The sequence below is a fragment of the Natator depressus genome, chromosome 12 (assembly GCF_965152275.1).
Source record: "Natator depressus isolate rNatDep1 chromosome 12, rNatDep2.hap1, whole genome shotgun sequence".
Classification (NCBI taxonomy): Eukaryota; Metazoa; Chordata; order Testudines; family Cheloniidae; genus Natator; species Natator depressus.
Window position 1 is genome coordinate 32,929,854 of NC_134245.1, and position 19,000 is coordinate 32,948,853.

The 19,000-nt window shown below is 42.2% G+C and overlaps 1 protein-coding gene across 1 annotated transcript in view; it reads left to right on the plus strand.

The window, feature by feature from the left end:
- Window positions 1-13,671, plus strand: part of BCO1 (beta-carotene oxygenase 1) — a 39,918-nt gene extending 26,247 nt beyond the window's left edge. The window contains exons 5-11 of the mRNA XM_074968825.1: window positions 496-643; window positions 1,840-2,060; window positions 3,008-3,265; window positions 4,997-5,102; window positions 6,178-6,272; window positions 8,397-8,508; window positions 11,070-13,671. Coding sequence (XP_074824926.1) covers window positions 496-643; window positions 1,840-2,060; window positions 3,008-3,265; window positions 4,997-5,102; window positions 6,178-6,272; window positions 8,397-8,508; window positions 11,070-11,242 — 1,113 coding nt within the window. The 3' untranslated portion in view covers window positions 11,243-13,671. The remainder of the gene's footprint in view (window positions 1-495; window positions 644-1,839; window positions 2,061-3,007; window positions 3,266-4,996; window positions 5,103-6,177; window positions 6,273-8,396; window positions 8,509-11,069) is intronic.
- The last annotated feature ends 5,329 nt before the right edge of the window (window positions 13,672-19,000 follow it).

Below are 19,000 nucleotides of genomic sequence, written 5' to 3' on the forward strand. Positions count from 1 at the left end.
TTTCTACTATGTATAACCTCCCAGTCCCTATCCCCGGCTATAATACAGTTTATCGACTTTAAATAACTTAGAAATCTTTTTGCTCATGAAAGCTGCTGGTTTAACAGCCTTGCTGTGTGAAGCCCATTCAGTAAGGGATTGGCAATGGCAATTACCTTTGGTTACACAAACCTTCTTCCCATGTGCCTCACCCTAGAGGTGACCTTTAGGATTAAATGCTCAGCATCCATGACCCATTCAAGCCCAGAATAAGGAAATCCTTTTAGCACATGCTTAAGTCCCACTGAGTTCAATGTTTTTAACTTCAAGACTTAAAAGTTAAGCAAGTTGTTTCCTGAATTGGAAGGCTTTCCTGAAACAGGGCCTGAGTCTTTGGTCTCGTGCTGGGGTTGCCAGTGGGAAGGCCACTACTGCCAAAGGTGGAGATAGTTTTTGTGATATAGGTTAAATAATTTCACGTACTCTTTATACATCCTTATGCTGTCACTTGGTTAGGTTGACTACAATAAATATGTAGCGGTGAACCTGGCGACTTCTCATCCCCATTATGACAGCGCTGGAAATGTTCTCAATATGGGCACCTCTATAGTTGACAAGGGGAAGACAAAATATGTTATATTTAAGATTCCTTCCTCAGTGCCAGGTAAGAGATGGCTTCTGCTAGTGTCTGAGTTCCTTGTTAGTTAGTTGTTTTCTTTTAAGGTGGAGGGCTGTGCCACAAATGGTCTAGAAACCAACTGAATCATTGTTTGTTTTTTAACATCACTTCTTTGTACAAAGACATTTGACATTTCACTGTTAAGGTAACAGGTGGTGAGTAACTGCATGTAAATTACACTGGAAAAAGACTGATGGGACTCCTGAACTAGCTGCTCGGCCTAGTTGGGTATTTGGTGTTTGAACAGGTTCATCTTTATCACTGTATCCTGTTCATATTTCAGTACCAAAGAATGTCGTTGTTTCAGAAGGATTGGTCCCTACTCCTAGCTTGCCATTCTCTGCATTGTGAGATATGTTAGCGGATGATGCACAGAAAAAAAAAATGTATCCAGCATGTAGTATTTGAATTTGTAAAATGTGTCTGTCTTTATAAATATATTTTCAGGGAAAAGGACAGTGGGTGAAAATGCCTATAAAAGTGGGGACAGACAGTGTTTGGTTAGAGCGAGGCACGATACATGAAACTGTATGTAGGTCCCATTCCTCACCAGCTTTGCCAATGCTAGCCCTCACCAAAGCAAAGGCTGTTCGTTGGTTTCATTGCACTCGTGTCGCAGCTCATACAGTTGCTCCCCTTTTCTTCTTTATGGTGATCTACTATCTGTGCATTTCTGTTAAATGTAGCAGTGGAGCAGGGCCTGGCTGCTAATGGCCAACACACCAGGATTGAACTTGAGCCTTCCAGAGTGAAAAGAATGAACGGCTACAATTTAAGAGCCAGGCACTATAGGTAGGGTTGTAATAGACTCCAATAATCTGTGGCACAGAGGGTGACCAGAAGCACAAGCTCACCAGGAGGTTACACTAGCATGGGGCATACAGTCACTTCTGTACAGCTATCAGTATGTACAGTACTTATCTTCTGTCCCCCTCCATGCTGGAACTTCAGGGGCAGTGGCCTGTGAGTAACTCCCCAGTGGCTGGGAGTAACTGCAAAGGCTCAGGTCCTCTGCATGGATGGCCCTGGTCTTATCTGTGTGAGTTGTTGGCTAGGGGGCCAATTCCCCTGCTAATCCTGGAGAAGGGAAGGAACTCTGCCCCTACGAGGAGAATGCAAAGGAATCTGGGTGGCAAATACTACGTACATAATTATAGTTTATCTTTCTAATTTATGTTCAGAGAAAGAAAAGAAGTTGTCCTGTCTCAAACACCTGGAAGTGTTGTGCTCTATCCCTTCCCAGTCTCTCCTTCACCCAAGCTACTATCACAGTTTTGGAGTTACAGAAAATTATATCATCTTCATTGAGCAGCCATTCAAACTGGACATTCTCAAGTTGGCAACTGCCTACTTCAGAGGTGTCAACTGGGCATCCTGCCTTTCCTTCCATAAGGAAGATAAGGTACCTTTCCTACTACGTGCCAAGCAGTGGGGGAAGCCAGGGCAATAACCACAACCACTCCCACTCTATACTATATTTTTCCTGGCTGTAAAAGTTCAGTAACTTCCCATTAGAGGAATGTGTTTCCCCCTCTCTTCCTACATATATTTTCAGTAGCTAGCAGGCTCTTTCCTTAAGACTCCTAAACCACCCCATCTAAAATTCCAGTAAGTAAATCTCTGGTGTCAAGGTACCTGAGAAAAAGGATAGAAATATCCCACACCAGCAGAGAGATTCTGCTCATCTGTCATGTCAAGTAACCACGTACAATCACCTCTAGTTTAAACAACATATTATATAATAGTATACACATTTAGGTCAATAAGTGTAGAGACTTTAGGTGAGATTCCAATCCCCATTCTGGCTCCTTTACGTGAGGCAAGAGGACCAGATTGGCATAAAGGCACTCTAAAAACCCTGGATTCGACTGAGGGAGAATTCTCCTAATGCAGAAACAGGAGAAGGCAAATGCAGGCTGTCTTCTGAGGATGCCCCTGGTATGCCAGAGTTGGAATCATGGGTGAGAGGGCATGTTGGGCCTCTGAATGTAGCACTGTGGAGATTCCGGTCAGGTGAGGCAGGTGACTGTAATTTAGACACCTCCCAGGGGTCCTAAATTTTTTTATGGGGGCCACTTCAGCTCCCAGAGAAGCCCTGAATTGGGAGGGTGTAAAGGTGGATTGAAAGCCGACGCCTCACCCCACCTCCAGCCTGCATGCTCTGTGCTGTGCCTCTTACCCAGAATCTCGCCTCTTAATGGCACAACCTGAGTACTCCAAATCTATCATTATAAATAAACCAAATGTACCATCATTGAGTTGGAAACACTGGCTTGCAATGAAATAACTTTTTTTTTAAAATTAAGTATTCGCTGCTTATTAAACATTAGCGTGTTTGCCATCTTTCAGACTTGGATTCACCTCATAGACAAACAGACCAAAAAGGATATATCCACCAAGATTTATACAGATGCCATGGTCCTTTTTCACCATGTGAATGCTTATGAGGAGGATGGCCATGTTGTTATTGATGTCATTTCCTATTCAGACAATAGCCTGTATCAAATGTTCTATTTAAAAAACTTGAATGAAGGCTTTGAGGAAAACACCAAACTCACTTCCATACCAGCCTGCAAGCGATTTGTGGTACCTCTGGGGTTTGGCAAGGTAATGTTCAATCTATTGTATTTGAGCAGTAATTTTGAATAACTCACTAAATGAAAAAGCGTATGGAGCATTGGTTTGCCAGGCCACGTCCAAATTCCTGATTTTTTTTAAATGATAGCCACAAAATTTGGGGAGGTATGCAATTGTTTGTGTGCACAGGGCAATTTATATTTGCACAAGCAATGGGCAGTTACCTGGTGCCAGCTTCTGATTCCTTTGTTTATGGAGAAAGGTCCTATTCAACTTGACTAGTCTCTTCAAAGACAATGAAACTGTTTGTGGGGCAAGGTGCTACCCCACATGAATAGATGTATCAATATGGCTCTTGATTGGCAGGTGCAAGCATGGGTTTTTGCACATACAATCTGATGCACGTTAGTGGAAGCCTGTGAAAAATTATTCCCGCCCCCCCCCCACACACAGAACCCCCGCAACCTACCCACCAAACTCCTCCCTGAAAAAAAACTTAGCTGCTTTTCAATAATAATTTTATGAAGATGATGGGATTTTTATTTCAATGAGAGCTTTACTAAAGCGGGGAAAAGGATCAAACCTTTCTGTAGCTTTGAAACAGCTTATCTGTTTAACATCATTGTTTTGTAGGAAAAACTCATATTCTGCTCAGCAACTTGCCAGGCAAGTTTCAGCCTGATTCAGTTTGGAATGGCTGATACTGTCTGCCTTGTTACGACCTGGAAACTGGGTCTTGTTAATGCCATGAAAACAGTTCTGCAGCAATGCAGGAGGATACATCTGATGCATGGAGAAGAGGTCCATAAATGGCTAATAGCCAAGATGGTCAAGGATGAAACCCTGTGCTTTGGGTGTTCCTAACCTCCCACTGCCAGAAGCTGGGACTGCACAACAAGGGATGGATGACTTGAAATTGCCCTGTTCTGTTAATTTCCTCTGAAGCATGTGGCACCAGCCACTGTCAGAAGACAGGATACTGGGCTAGATGGACTGTTGGTCTGACCCAGTATGGCCGTTCTTGCATTCTTATGATGGATCTGCTCAAATTGTCCTGCTTTCCTACCTTGCAATCTAAGAATTCAGCAACATTGTACAGAAAGACACTATACTGAAAAATCTCATTGAACTACTAATATGAACACTCTGTGGCATTTTCATTAAAGTAAATATCAGCGTTAAGCTTTTTAAAAAACACCAAATGGCATCAATGTACATGGTGTCTATTTAACATTGTCTGTTGAGGATAATACATGGGCTAGATATATATACACACACACACAGACACATGCGCACGCTTAAAATGAGAAGCCATTACAATTATTTTTTATACACTGGGATTTTCAAAGGAGTTGAAGGGATATGAGAGCCCAAGCCCTAATGACTTGGGTGCCTCACTCCCTTAAATGCCTGTGAAAATCCCAGCCTTAAGCCCTAATTTCCAAATAACATGATGAATTTACACTGCTTCTGTGATAAAGCAAAAATACCATCTGGGCTGACACCTTTATCAAGATTGACCAATAGCTGATTTATTAGAATCCCCTGCAAATTAAGGGCTTTTAAATGGAAATGCTCATAGTTTAATAATGCAAGATAAATACCTCTGAGAAGGCAGCCTTTTGAAGTTGGATCGTCTGGCTTATGCCAAATGGAACCTAATAGCAATTTACATACAGTAAAATCAACCTTGATGAAAGTCCTAAATTAGCAATATGTCCTTTGAAATGTCTTGTTGTTTTTAGCATCTCTCTCTTGCAGGATGCAGAAGTAGGTACTAATTTAGTCAAACTTCCATCAACTACTGCAACTGCTCTGAAAGAAAAAGATGGAAACATCTATTGTCAGCCTGAAATGTTATGTGAGGGTGAGATGTGTTCATTAAAAATCTTCCATTGTATTTTCTTAAATGTAGGTGCATTATAATAACAGACTAGTGTGATATCGAGGGTGTTCGAAGTGGGGGTGTTGGAGATGCGGCAGCACCCCATGGCTTGAAGTGGTTTCCATCAAATACAGGGATTACAGTTTGGTTCAATGGCTTTCAGCACCCCCACTATAAAAAATTGTCCCAGCACCCTGCTCGTATCTCTTAAATACTTCTATATAATCTAGCCCTGATCTAGCAGTCAGGTCCTGGAGGTGAACAGTGGGGTTCTGAATGGCCACATGGGTTCACCTCGGTGACCTAACTACTAGATCCGGGCTAAATGAAGAATTAATGCAAGTCTAATAGGAATAGCTGTTCAAGGAACAGTAGATTATGAATGCTCAAAATATCATGACATTAAGGTTACAGGTCAGATCTGAGATCATAGGATCTAAATATGCAAGATTATCTATATGCATACATTTATCTATTTTTACTTTGGGGAAGAGATCTCCAATTAGACCTCACAGGTAAACACACTATATTACTATGTATTTATGGAAAAATGAAAGGTAACTGAATAGTAAGACTATAAATACATTGGGGGATTATGAGGCTGAGGCTAAACCATGAGAGTGAAATGTTAGTGGTTTATGAATTTGCATCACCTATATACCTGTTCAGCTTTCAGTTTTTTAAAAATATATCCATATATCTGTACATAAAGTCTAAGCAAAACTTAACTTAGACCCTGCCAAGGCATATAAATTGCAGAGGTTAAGTGAAGATCTTGACGATATTTACTTCATTTTTTTTTAACATGTCTTACAGAGGAGGGATAGCTCAGTGGTTTGAGCATTGGCCTGCTAAACCCAGGGTTGTGAATTCAATCCTTGGGGGGGGGGGCATTTAGGGATCTGGGGCAAAAATTGGGGTTTGGCCCTGCTTTGAGCAGGGGGCTGGATTAGATGACCTCCTGAGGTCCCTTCCAACCCTGATATTCTATGATTCTGGGTACAGTTGTGCTATTTTTCTTCCTTGTTATCAATATTATGTTTCACTTTACCTGTAGGAATAGAGCTGCCTCGCATCAACTATGATTATAATGGCAAAAAATACAGATATTTCTATGCAACAGAAGTTCGGTGGAGTCCAGTTCCCACAAAGGTATAATATAACACTGATTGCATATTGCATGACTGTATTCATATAACCCAAATCAAATTAAACTGCGTGCAAATAGTGAAGGCAGTTTATTTCACTAGCTAACCTACATGGTCCAAATTATGCCCTGACCTACATCCATACAGCCATAGTGAAGCTGCCTGGTTGTGAGGTCAGAATTGGAACACTACTAACCTGTGGTTCTGCTCTGTACTGTGAATGTTCCAAACATAAAAAATCCACATTTCTTAAACAAGTAAGTCACAACAATATGTTTACGTATCAAATTTACAAACTCCGGCACTTAAAAGCAAAAGGATGAAAAGTTAAGGACATAAGTCCTACATTGCCCACATGACAAAAATAAAACCAATTGGGCCAGATTCTCAGCAGCTGTAAATCCGTGTAGCTTCATTATGGAGCTATGTCCACTTAACACCAGCTGAGAATACGGATGGTTGTTATTACCACATACAGAGATGCCTATTTCATCACAACGCACCCTTCACTCTGACCCTCTGATGTTTTCAGGAAGCTTTAACTTATGTTGCAGCACCAGCCCTAGACTGGAAGAGCCCCAGCCCCACACTCCTCCATGATACCAATTTTTAAAAAGAGACTTCTTAGGACACAAGTACATTGTAAGCTGGAAAATCCTGTTAACTGAGGGTAGGAGAAATTTCTGTAGACAAGCTGGCTCTTGATGCTTGTTGCTCATTCAGCACAATCTATCCTAAAACCTACACTGAGAATATAAGGCCAAGCAGATAGAGCTCACTATTTGTTCCTGTTTTTAATTATCCCAGCTGATTACAAAATAAAGTTGGATATGTAATATTATACAGTCGATGATGCAATAAAATGTTTGTCAGCATATCTGATACTAACTCAAACGAATCAGCAATTTTGTGATTTCTAACAAAGATAATCATCCTTTACAGATGACTTAAATACAACCATAGTTGTTGAGTTAGAATTTGTTTTGGTGGGGTTTTTTTTACATTGCCTAATCCTTTGGGCATCTGTGATATGCAGTAGGTGCAATGAAGACATCTGATATTGTTTTGTATATTTTCTCTTATAATTTATTTAAATACCTTTAAGTTCTAAGTCAGGGATCTCTTCAGATTTGGGGTTCAGAAGGGGAACAGTGATTTACCTTTAGCAATGCAGATGCAAACAGAAGATAACGGAGCTGAATGTGAAATAGTAACTCTGTCATACTGGGCGTTGGGTGAGATGTGGAGATATTTACAGTACATGGATGAAATCCTGGCCCCATCGGTTTACTAGCTACTTAACCATCACAATGAACTGACTTGGTTTTTTGCAGTGTGGTTGTAGTTGTGTTGATCACACGACATTAGAGAGGCAAGGTGAGTGAGGTAATATCTTTCATTGGACCAACCTCTGGTGGTGAAAGAGACAAGCTTTCAAGCTGACAATGAGTTCTTCTGCTTTATGTAAGCACAAAAACTTGTCTTTCACCAACAGACACTGGTCCAATAAAAGATATTACCTCACTCGCCTTGTCTCTTTGATTTTGTTTTAATATTTGTTCTGTTTAACTACTTAAGGTTTTTTACCTCGGTGAAGACTGAGGTCACACAAAAAAGAAAATGATTGAACCACAGGACTAAGGATCAGGAGGTTCTGAATTCTGTTCCTTGCTTTGCTATAAACTTCCTGTGCGACCTTGCGCGGGTCACTTAAACTTTGTGTCTCTGGCTCACGTTCTGTAAAATGGGGATAATTGACTCACCTGACACAGAGATGTCATCTGGCTTAAATAATTAACTAATATTTGTGAAATGCTTTGAGATCCTTGGTTGACAGGTATAGTTGTAATGTAGTAAAACAGTATCAATTTCTGCTCTAAAGTGAAATTGTCTTCTATTAAATACAAAGATTCTGTGGCTATACAGCCACTAAACCTGACTGAGGAGCCTAAAGTTTTCCAAATATTTCATCTGTTGCATGCTGGAGTAATTATATCTCATTGCTTCCTGACTTGCAGTACTGATCCCATCTTTTTACCCAGCCACCCTGTTGTACGGTACACAGAACGATTGTGAAATTAAGAGCTAGAATGGAGATTGAAGAATTATTTTTGTCTTAATAATTTAGATAACAAAATGTGATGTTCTGACAAAGAAAAAGCTCAGCTGGGAGGAGGAGCACTGCTGGCCAGCCGAGCCTGTCTTTGTTCCCAGTCCTGATTTAAAAGAAGAAGATGATGGTAAGAAGACTGCTCTTCTGATAAATTGGGGATAAACATATATATAAGTATGTAGAGCCCTTCGCTGTCAAGATGACTTGCAATGAAGAATCAGAAATTTTAACTGTTTTATTGTCAATGACCTTTAATATGAAATCTCTTCCACTGAGCAACAGTGCCACAGGGTAAGTAAAATTAGCCCCAGCCATTGTGCTCCTGCAAACAAAGATGTCTGCTACTACTTCTCCCTCGCTCTGTAGCCCATGGAGATGGAGGTCCTTAACTTCTTTCACCATCTGCCCTAACCTCTTTCTCTCAATGGCATATTTTCCCCATTAATGGTAATTTTTTCTGTTAATGGTAATTCACATTAGGCGCTCTTAGATCTTTCTCAGTATTATTCTTCCATCTTCTCCTTGGTGAGCCATGAGGTCAAAGACCGTAAGGTTATCCTTCCAAGATATGCTTCGCTCAGAACCTTCCTCACCTAGTGTCCCATTACCAGCCATTGGCGATATTTGCTGCTAGCAGTTGCAGATCGGCATCATGCCATTGTGGGCAGTCCTGTCATACCAGCCTCTCCATAAACTCGTCAAGCTCAGTCTTGAAGCCAGTTAGGTTTTTTGCCCACCACTGCTCCCCGGGGAGGCTGCTCCAGAACTTCACTCCTCTGGTTAGAAATCTTCACCTGATTTCAAGCCTAAACTTGTTGATGGCCAGTTATGTCCATTTGTTCTAGGATCCACATTGGTGCTTAACTTAAATAACTCTTCTCCCTTCCTGGTATTTATCCCTCTGATATATTTATAGAGAGCAGTCCTATCTCCCCTCAACCTTATTTTGGTTAGGCTAAACAAGCCCAGCTCCTTGAGGCTCCTCTCATAAGGTGGATCCATTCTGAGGATCATTCTAGTACCAGCTGTACCATCCTAATAATTTTGTCAGGGATTTTTTCCTTGAGGCTCAGAGGCCATCTTGTGATTATATGATCATGTGCTTTCCTATAAAGTCTATAAAAACTATGTATGTATTGTGATAAACTCAGGACAAATTACTGCAAAGGGGGGGTGGTGGTAGAAAACAGTCCCAGAAGATTAAAAGGTCCTCCTCCCTATCAACTGGGGAGGAGTGACTACAGGTCAATCAGGTTCAGCTGAAAAGGGGTTACCAGAGAACAATTAGGATCAGCTGAGAGGGAGTTACCTGAGGTCAGTTAGGATCAGCTGATTCCAACTAAGGGCTGTGTGAGACCTTTTTAAACCCTCCCCTTTGGGGAGAGAGAAAAAAGCTACCAGTAGGGGAGGAGGAGCAAGCCTCTCCAGGAGGGAAGGCTGCATTCTCTCCCATAAGGGAGAAAAACAAGCACAAAACGCTGGCTGAGAGAAGGATGGACTGCCCCTGTGCAGCCAAGAGGGACTGTTTTACGCCAACCAAGAAGGTGCCTTGCCACAATATTTTGATCATATTCCCATTTTTTCTCGAGTAGTGTATGAATTGAAAATACTTGATCCACAATGAACCTCTTTTTCCAGAATCCACACTGATCATCTCCTACTATTTCCTCTCTCGAAGCAATAAGTCTATGTAAGAGTATCCAAAATAAGATTTTTATAGGCTGTAATGAGGAAGGAGATGACATGCTAGTTCTTACATTTTATTGTGTCACCCTTCCTCAAAGTTGGACATATGACTGCTTCCTTCCACTCCTGCAAAGGAACAATGGACCAAAATCAGCTCATGTGTATGCTCCCAAGCTAGACTTTAAAAACAACTGAATTTTTCATGTAGCCCAGTGGAGCCATCTTTTATCAGGTTGGCATCAAAGAATTCTTCAAAACTGCTAGACTGAATGGTCTGAAGCTTGAAGCTGTCTCACTACAGACGAGGTCCAACAGATGCAGTAGTATTGCAAGCTCCCACATCATCTCCTGCCAGTGCTATTCTGGAGGAACCACAGGGGTGGGTGGGGAGTGCAGTCGGACCCATTCAAGTCCCGAGCCTCACAGCTGAGATGCCCAACAATGTTACCAGTTGTGATGTGTAATTGAGACTATTGCTTCAGCATCTTTTCTTTGTGGCATACACCAGGCAAACCAGCAACAAGATGGAGGCATTCATTAGTTGTTTTGTTTTAGCATTCTTAGGGCTTGTCTACATTACCCACTGGATCAACAGGCAGCAATCGATCCAGCGGGGGTCAATTTATTGTGTCTAGTCTAGACGTGATAAATCGACTGCCGAGTGCTCTCCTGACTACTACGGTACTCCACCAGGGTGAGAGGCATAGGCAGAGTTGACAGGAGAGCGTCAGCTGTTGACTTACTGCAGTGAAGACACTGCGGTAAGTAGATCTAAGTACGTTGACTTCAGCTACATTATTCATGGCAATAATAGATCGATTTCCCCGCCCAGTGTAGACCAGGCCTCAGTTAGAGTTTTTGATCCACAAAGCAGTTTTCATTGCTGTCCTTGGTTATCCAGACTTATCAGTTGATGATGTTGCCTTTTCTATTTGGGAAAGCAAGTCTGTCTGTCTGTCTCTCTCTCTTTTTAAATACATTCCTTATTTATACTTTTTTTAGGTCTTATTTTATCCTCCATTGTGACATCAGATCCCAGGAAAGCACCCTTCCTGCTCGTCTTGGATGCTAAAACATTCACAGAGATGGCTCGGGCCACAGTTAATGTAAACTTGCATCTGGACCTGCATGGACTCTTCATACCAGAGAAGGATTTGAACGCAGAGTATGAATAGAAGACTCTTCATCTTACTACATGAACATTAAAATGCAACAACCCACCTCCTGACCCTAGGCAAATACCCCTTTTGTCATTTGCAAACCACCTTATGTAATGGCAAAGAATAACCAAATACTACATCTATACAGTTACTTTTCATTACAAATAATAGTGATTTGCACAACAGACAAGTAACTATTGCAAAAAAGCAATATTTAACAGAATACAAAACAAAGCTGAACGCTGACCACTCCTCTCTCTTACATCACACCTTACAAGTTGTATACACTATGTGCAGTGAGCTGTGTTTTATTCTATACATCACTGACTATACTGAGCAAGGGGAGGTACTGTATTTACAATATGGCATACAGCAGGAGTCAGGCTTGCCCAGTTTGTATAACTTCCATGGATTGTTTCAAGACAGCATATGATCAAAATTCTCTCTCTCTCTCTCCTGTCAGAAATCCTGATATTTTTAAGGTTTCAGAGTAACAGCCGTGTTAGTCTGTATTCGCAAAAAGAAAAGGAGTACTTGTGGCACCTTAGAGACTAACCAATTTATTTGAGCATAAGCTTTTGTGAGCTACAGCTCACTTCATCGGATGCATACTGTGGAAAGTGTAGAAGATCTTTTTATACACATAAAGCATGAAAAAAATACCTCCTCCCACCCCACTCTCCTGCTGGTAATAGCTTATCTAAAGTGACCACTCTCCTTACAATGTGTACATTAATCAAGGTGGGCCATTTCCAGCACAAATCCAGGGTTTAACAAGAACGTCTGGGGGTGGGGGGTAGGAAAAAACAAGGGGAAATAGGTTACCTTGCATAATGACTTAGCCTCTCCCAGTCTCTATTCAAGCCTAAGTTAATTGTATCCAATTTGCAAATGAATTCCAATTCAACAGTTTCTCACTGGAGTCTGGATTTGAAGGTTTTTTGTTGTAATATAGCAACTTTCATGTCTGTAATCGCGTGACTAGAGAGATTGAAGTGTTCTCCGAGTGGTTTATGAATGTTATAATTCTTGACATCTGATTTGTGTCCATTTATTCTTTTACGTAGAGACTGTCCAGTTTGACCAATGTACATGGCAGAGGGGCATTGCTGGCACATGATGGCATATATCACATTGGTGGATGTGCAGGTGAACGAGCCTCTGACAGTGTGTCTGATGTTATTAGGCCCTGTGATGGTGTCCCCTGAATAGATATGTGGGCACAGTTGGCAACGGGCTTTGTTGCAAGGATAGGTTCCTGGGATATTTTTAAGTATGAGCTACGGCACTAATGATTCATAGAAATCTGTTGCTTTGGTGCTTGACTTCTAAAGCTCCAGTAAGACCAAAGCGAAATGTCTAAAGTGTTGCAGCTTTTTGATCAGGAGCCTAGAAAACTTTTGCAGTATTAATCATTTTGTGGCATTAAAAAAAGGGAGCGGGTGTTGAGCTTTGTGAAAGAAACTGAAGCTTAAGTAACTTAATTTCAAATGGAACGTATGCTTTTATTAACACTTAATTATATTTTAATGGTATTTAAATTAATCTTTACCTTGCACTGTAATTGTTTGTTTGTTTTTCCCTTAGGAATATCTGATATGGCATTTAACTGTATTGTCTCAAAGATAAATGATGATTTGTCTCTTTACCTGTAATGTTGTTATATGCTTATCAAGGGACCGTCTTCTTGGAAATGAGGCACCTATCCCAGGTTCTCAGAACCAGCACTGACCCCCAAGCTATCCCAGTTACTTAAACACACCCCGCTCCTAGAACGCCACCCAAAAGGGGTGAAGTTTAACTCTCTCAGGGGCATGCAGCAATTATGATCACACACCTTGCACAGTCTAACACCTTTATGCTTTTCTTTACTTAATCATACAAAGCACAGAAAAGTACCGATCATACAAAACAAATGCATGTCCCTGCTTCAGTTTCCTCACTACCCTAGGCCAATGGTCCCCAACCTTTCTGTGGGACTAGCATATTCCTATTTCCAGAAGACTGTGGTGGGCACCAGACACCATGCCACCGAAAAGTGGCAACGCCAAGAAGTGTTGCCACCGAAATGCCGCTGAGAAAAGGTAACACTTCTCGGCGGCGGCATTTCTGCAGTGCGGTGTCCTGCGGGCGCACACAACTGCCCCACCGGGCGCCATTGCACCCGCGGGCACCGCGTTGGGGACCCCTGCCCTAGGCCATTCTTTGGGTGGTCCAGAGTCCCTGGGGCCATCTGAACTCAGGAAAGCAGGCAGGGACTCCTGGCCCCATGCAGTTTCTATATGCTATGTGACCTCTCCCTCCTGGTGCCCCTTACCCAGCTTTGTGACCTTCAGGGCCGGCTCTAGGATTTTTGCCGCCCCCAGCAAAAAAATTTGCCGCCCCCAAGCTCCAACAGCGCAACTGCCCAAGCCAAAAAAAAAAAAAAAGGAAGACCGGAATGCTGCCCCTGCACGTGCTTGCTTGGCTGGTGCCTAGAGCCGGTCCCGGTGACCTTGCACTCTCTCCTGCACTGTGTTTCCTCTTCCCATATGACCCCTGTTCCTCTGTGTTCTTTATTTTAAACCCCTCCTGGTCACCTGGCCTCCTTTGTTCTATATCTGGTAAATTTCCACTGCTCCTACCTTACCCCCTCCTTTCACACAGGGGAAGAGAGATAACTTAGGGCCTATCTGCACGGCAAGTATAACTGTGCACTAACAGGTGTTGTCTATCATTACTCTGGCTAGGCATTTGCACCATGATCAGTTTGGAGCATCTGTGTTCTAATATGGGTATGCTGTTGTTGCAGTGGACAGGACAAATATTCCCTAATGTGATTAGAAAACTCTTTTGTCTCCCCCCATACTTGCAGTTTAAAAAATTGTTAGAGCACAGCGGTGCCAAAGCACTGCAGACAAGCATGGTAGTATATGACTATTTTTGTACTGTAACTGGGCCGGGGTGAAATTAACTGAGGACACCTACTGGGACGGGCTGGGGGGGGCGCCTCTGGCCCCCAGAAGGGGCGGGGCCTCAAGCAGAAGGGGCGGGGCTGGGGTCAGCATCCTCCAGCCAGCCCTTCTTTGCTGTGTGGCCCTTGCCGCCTGGGGCCCCAGATGCCACTGCTGCGGTAGTGACAGCGGCATCCAGAGCCCCGGGCCCTTTTAAATCGCCGGCCCCAGGACAGCTGCTCCCTTTGCCCCCGCCAGGCCCATCGGCGGGGGGGGGGGGGGGGGGCAAAAGGGGCAGGGACGTTAAAGCGCTACAGGGTCCTTTGCCGTGGCAGCGCATTAATGTCCCTGCCCCTTTTACCTCCCCTGAGGGAGCCCCACATGAGACTATCCCACAGCCCCGTGTTAGGGCACTCAGGTGGCAGAGCCCTTTTCAAAGCCCTTCTCCCCACCCAGGTGGAGGGGGACTTGAACTGGGGGTCTCCTACATCCCAGCTGAGTACCCTAACCATTGGGCCAAAAGTGATGAGGGAGTTCAGCTTCTTCCTCCCTCCATTTTGTGCAAGCTTGCCTATAAGGGCCTGGTTCAGTAAGTGAGCTATGAGCACACTTATGGGATCAGGCCTGTAGGCAAAGGAACGCCTTCTTTCCCCTAGTTTGTGCATCGCTTTGGGGCGTAGGCATTCGGACACCTGGCATGGCGCTGCAGTGCAGATAGGCAGAGGCAGAAACATAGGCACAGAGGGAACGTTTACTGCAAAAATGTAGATGCCAATGTTTTTGTGAATCCCAGTCAAGCCTGATTCTGGGATTTAGGTACCTAAAGTGGCAGTCAGGCACCTAAATCCTCTTGTGGATCTAGCCCACAATTTCAAAATGGCTTGAAGCCAGACTCTAAATTAATCATGCAGTTTTGGGCATCCAACTATTTGCATGCCCTCGAATAGATTTCTACCCTAAAATTTAACGAGCCATTTCACAATGTGATGTGCATGCACAAATAGTAGTCTTTGAGGTTTTCAAGACACACATACACCACTCCACTCCCAGTGTCCTAGAACTTGACCCACTACGGAACAGATTGATTACCCTTTGTGATACAGCATGGCCAGAAGGCAGCAGGAGAGTGATACAGGAGAGATATGTAAGTCCCAGGATGAGGAGAAGCCTTATTCCCTGTAGAGGGAAGAAGGGTTTCTATAGATTAATTAAAAGCACCTGAAGCCAATTAGAGCACCTGAAGCTAGTCACCTGATTAAAAAATCCCTGCTTCAATCAGGCAGGGGAAGGAGTTAGTGCAAAGGAGAGTTTGGAGAAGTGCTGTGGCTGACTAGAAGACTAAGACCCTAGGTAAAGAGATACCTGGCTTGTGCAGAGAGAGAGGGCAGGAAGCCCCACAAGCTGAAGAGCAGGAGAGGGAAGTAGCCCAGGGGAAGGAAGCACTAGTTCAAGTGGTTTACCACTATCCCTAGGGCCCCTGGGCTGGGACCCAGAGTAGAGGGTGGGCCTGGGTCCCTCCCTCTCCACTACCCTTCTCTGGGTTACTGGTGGGACAGTAGATACCTTAGTTCAGGGGCAGGAAACTGTGCCCTGAACACCCACCCACCACAAGAAGAGGAAATGCGGGACCCATCATAATCGTACGGGCAATTTGCCACACATTTTATAAGTAACACAATAACACCACCAGTGTGGAAAACTACACTTAAAATAAGAGCGATTACTTCCATTCTTTGGAGAGTGCCATTTTAAAAGAAAGCCAGCCTACTGTCCTTTATCTGCAAACATTCATGTAAAATAACTCTCATCTTTAAAACTTGTTGGGCTTCAGCCTTCAAGTAAAAAGACAGGTGTTTAACCACCACTGCAGGCTTCCCTTTAGTAACGATGTGGGGTTTGGACTCCATCTGTAGTAGAAAACTCATTGTTCATATTTGACTACCAAGTCTATGGTAATTATGTAGAGCAAATGTGATTCTTAACCTAGTCAACTTCTTTAACCTAGTCAGCTTTGGGACTTTCTGACACTGGTAGACATAAAATGTGGTACAGGAAAATGTTTTCCAAGAATAATTCAGATCTGTCTACTAATTTCTAAATAAGTATTTGGGATTTATGTTGAAGGTAGAAAAACAGTCAAAAGTCATTGTAAGACTTATTTTCTTTATTCATCGCTTTATTATTCCTGAGCTGCTCCATACATAGTTGGGCTATGTAATGCAGGGCGTGTTAACATGATTTCTACTGTCTGATTAAAATGAGAGAGAAACAGTACAAATGAAGAAAATTTTCAGATTCAACTAAAAGCCACTTACCAACCCAAAAGTGTACTCCAGGTCCCATTGACTTGAAAGCAAGATGGTTTGGGCCACAACTCTTTAAATTCCCAGCCTACCCATCCAAATTGATCCCTGTGGAATCAAGAATAAAATCACCGAAAAAGTTGCTCTAGCAGAATTGTGGAAGAAGTTTCTTCTTTTAAGATGTAATTTGTGGCTGATTATGACAATACTGTCACTTGTAGGCTGCAAATATCAAGGGGTGTGTGTTTTTGCAGACTGGGACAGGGCTCACTGATTACTCTGGTGTGGCAACTTGGCATAAATCTATGCCTGTGGAAAGGATATGTGGTAATCAGATGTATATCACAATGACTTGGACTCCTGCCATTCTTCACTATGAACAAAACTGAAAGGCTTCATTCTCCTCTTGCACCAATATAGATCAAGAGACTACCAGTGTAAGTCAGAGGAGAATCTAGCTTGGTGCCTTTGAACTGTAGTAATGTAGTTTAACTGGCCCCAATTGAATTTAGAAAACAAGAAATTATTGTGCAGCAGAATCAGGCCAGTCAGGATATAGTTACTCCAAAGATGTGACCATTGGCCCTCTAACTGGTACCAGTACTCATGTGATCTTTATCAACTAACCCAAACGTTTCATTAAATGGCCCAAATAGCAAAGCAGGACAATTATTTTGTCCTACTAAAACTGTGTATTATTTGTTACACCTTCCCTTATTGACCTACATATACTATATGAGGAACCAAGTCATGGTTTACTAATTTGAAGGAAAACCAGACACACAACCATGTTTTCCCTACATAATAACCCACGCCGGTGGCAGTAGAAACATAACAACTTACTTGTTTTTAAATAAATCAGGCCACTTAATGACAGCTTTCAAACTAATTTATTCAAAGCACTACTCCCTTGGTTGTGCAAGCCCCAAAGTATGAGTAATAATGTCCCTTTCAATATATACTGCAAGGTGTAGAGTGCTTGCAACTCCCACCCACCTCAACAGTTGAGGGGCCTTGGCACCTCCTGGGGTCTCCCCAGCCCCACCCAGTACCTTGCACCCAAAGCAGAAGATTTAGCCTGCTGATATTTAAAAATATATATTTATCCATGTTTTATATCACACTGACCATGTAGTGGAAAGTATTTCACTGCTGGGGTTCTAAGTCACGTAGTCCCCTCTATTTTTGTGCTTTCTTTCTTTTATGTTGTACAAGGACATTAAGCACATACTCAATTTCTGTCAACATTCTTTTTCAGATGTGCACTACAAACCTGGAGCATGATATTTTTGTTCTGTGACACCCATTCAGCAAAGCACATCAACAAGTGTCAAACTGTAAGTTTTGGCTTCAATGAGCCTATTCACATATTTAAAAGCTAAATACTTGCTTCAGTGCCTTGCTGTATCAGGGCCTATGGTGCAGATCTCCCAGCGCCATCACTAGATCTGTGCCTTCATGAAGAACAAAATATCATAGTCTAGGGATGCTGTGTGGCTCGGAGAGGAGAAAGTTGCCTTTGCAAAACCACTCATTATTTCACCTTCTCATGTTAAAATTTTATTTAAGGCTATTACATTTTGATTCTTCCGGTAGCAGGACTATTGAACAAGACACCATCAAGCTGTTTAAGCCATACACTTAACATATGATAAAAGACAGTATAAATTTATGTCCTCCTGATTTCAAGTATATTTTTGTTAAAATAATTTCTGATATCTCCGCTTTAAAGAAAAGCGAGTAACAAAAATATGCATCTGAGCTGGTATATAAGGGGATCAGACACACTGTAACTTTGATAGAGTAGCATCACAGTTGTTAAGGCATTTTTATTCAGTGCCAAATTGTAATTTTGATATCACTTAAACACTGAATGCTATTAAGGAAAGGAGAATCAGCTGGAATCAGGCCATTTCCTAATGTGCAATGAAGGCATGTTAAATATATGGCGTAAAAATCTTGTGTAGAGTCCTTTTTTAAATAAAGTCTCTATAACTGGAAAAGGGCCAGCTTCTGGTTCCCTTCTGGGAATGTTACTTTAGCTGGCAGCTGCGGCTCTGAAAAGAATGAATGAATCCAAACAAATCTCGCTTTATTTATTTCTTATCTTCTTAATTTTTTTCTTGTTAATGGTTAGTCTTTAGTTTCTCCTAATGTGAAAAGATGTCTTTCCAACAAAAGTGTCAGATTTTATAGGAAAAAACATAAATATTGTAAAAAGCAGAATATAAAAGATTGAAGATGTGAACCTGAATTTGGGCAACTGATTTCCTGAACCCCCCAAAAAGGAAAAACTGACTCACCAGCCTTATTTTATTTTTGCCTCAGCTTATTGCCCCTCCATTTTAAAAGTACCCTAGCAATACTGCCTTCAGGGATTTCCACTATCCAATAGCTCTGATAGAAAAGAATTGAAGGTCCAATATCACATGTTGCCATAAATTCTCATTGACATCAAACCCTTGGGGTTCTCCTGAGATTATCAATGAGGAGGAAGAGGTGGAATTATATTTTAACTTTTGAGCTGAGAACACAAG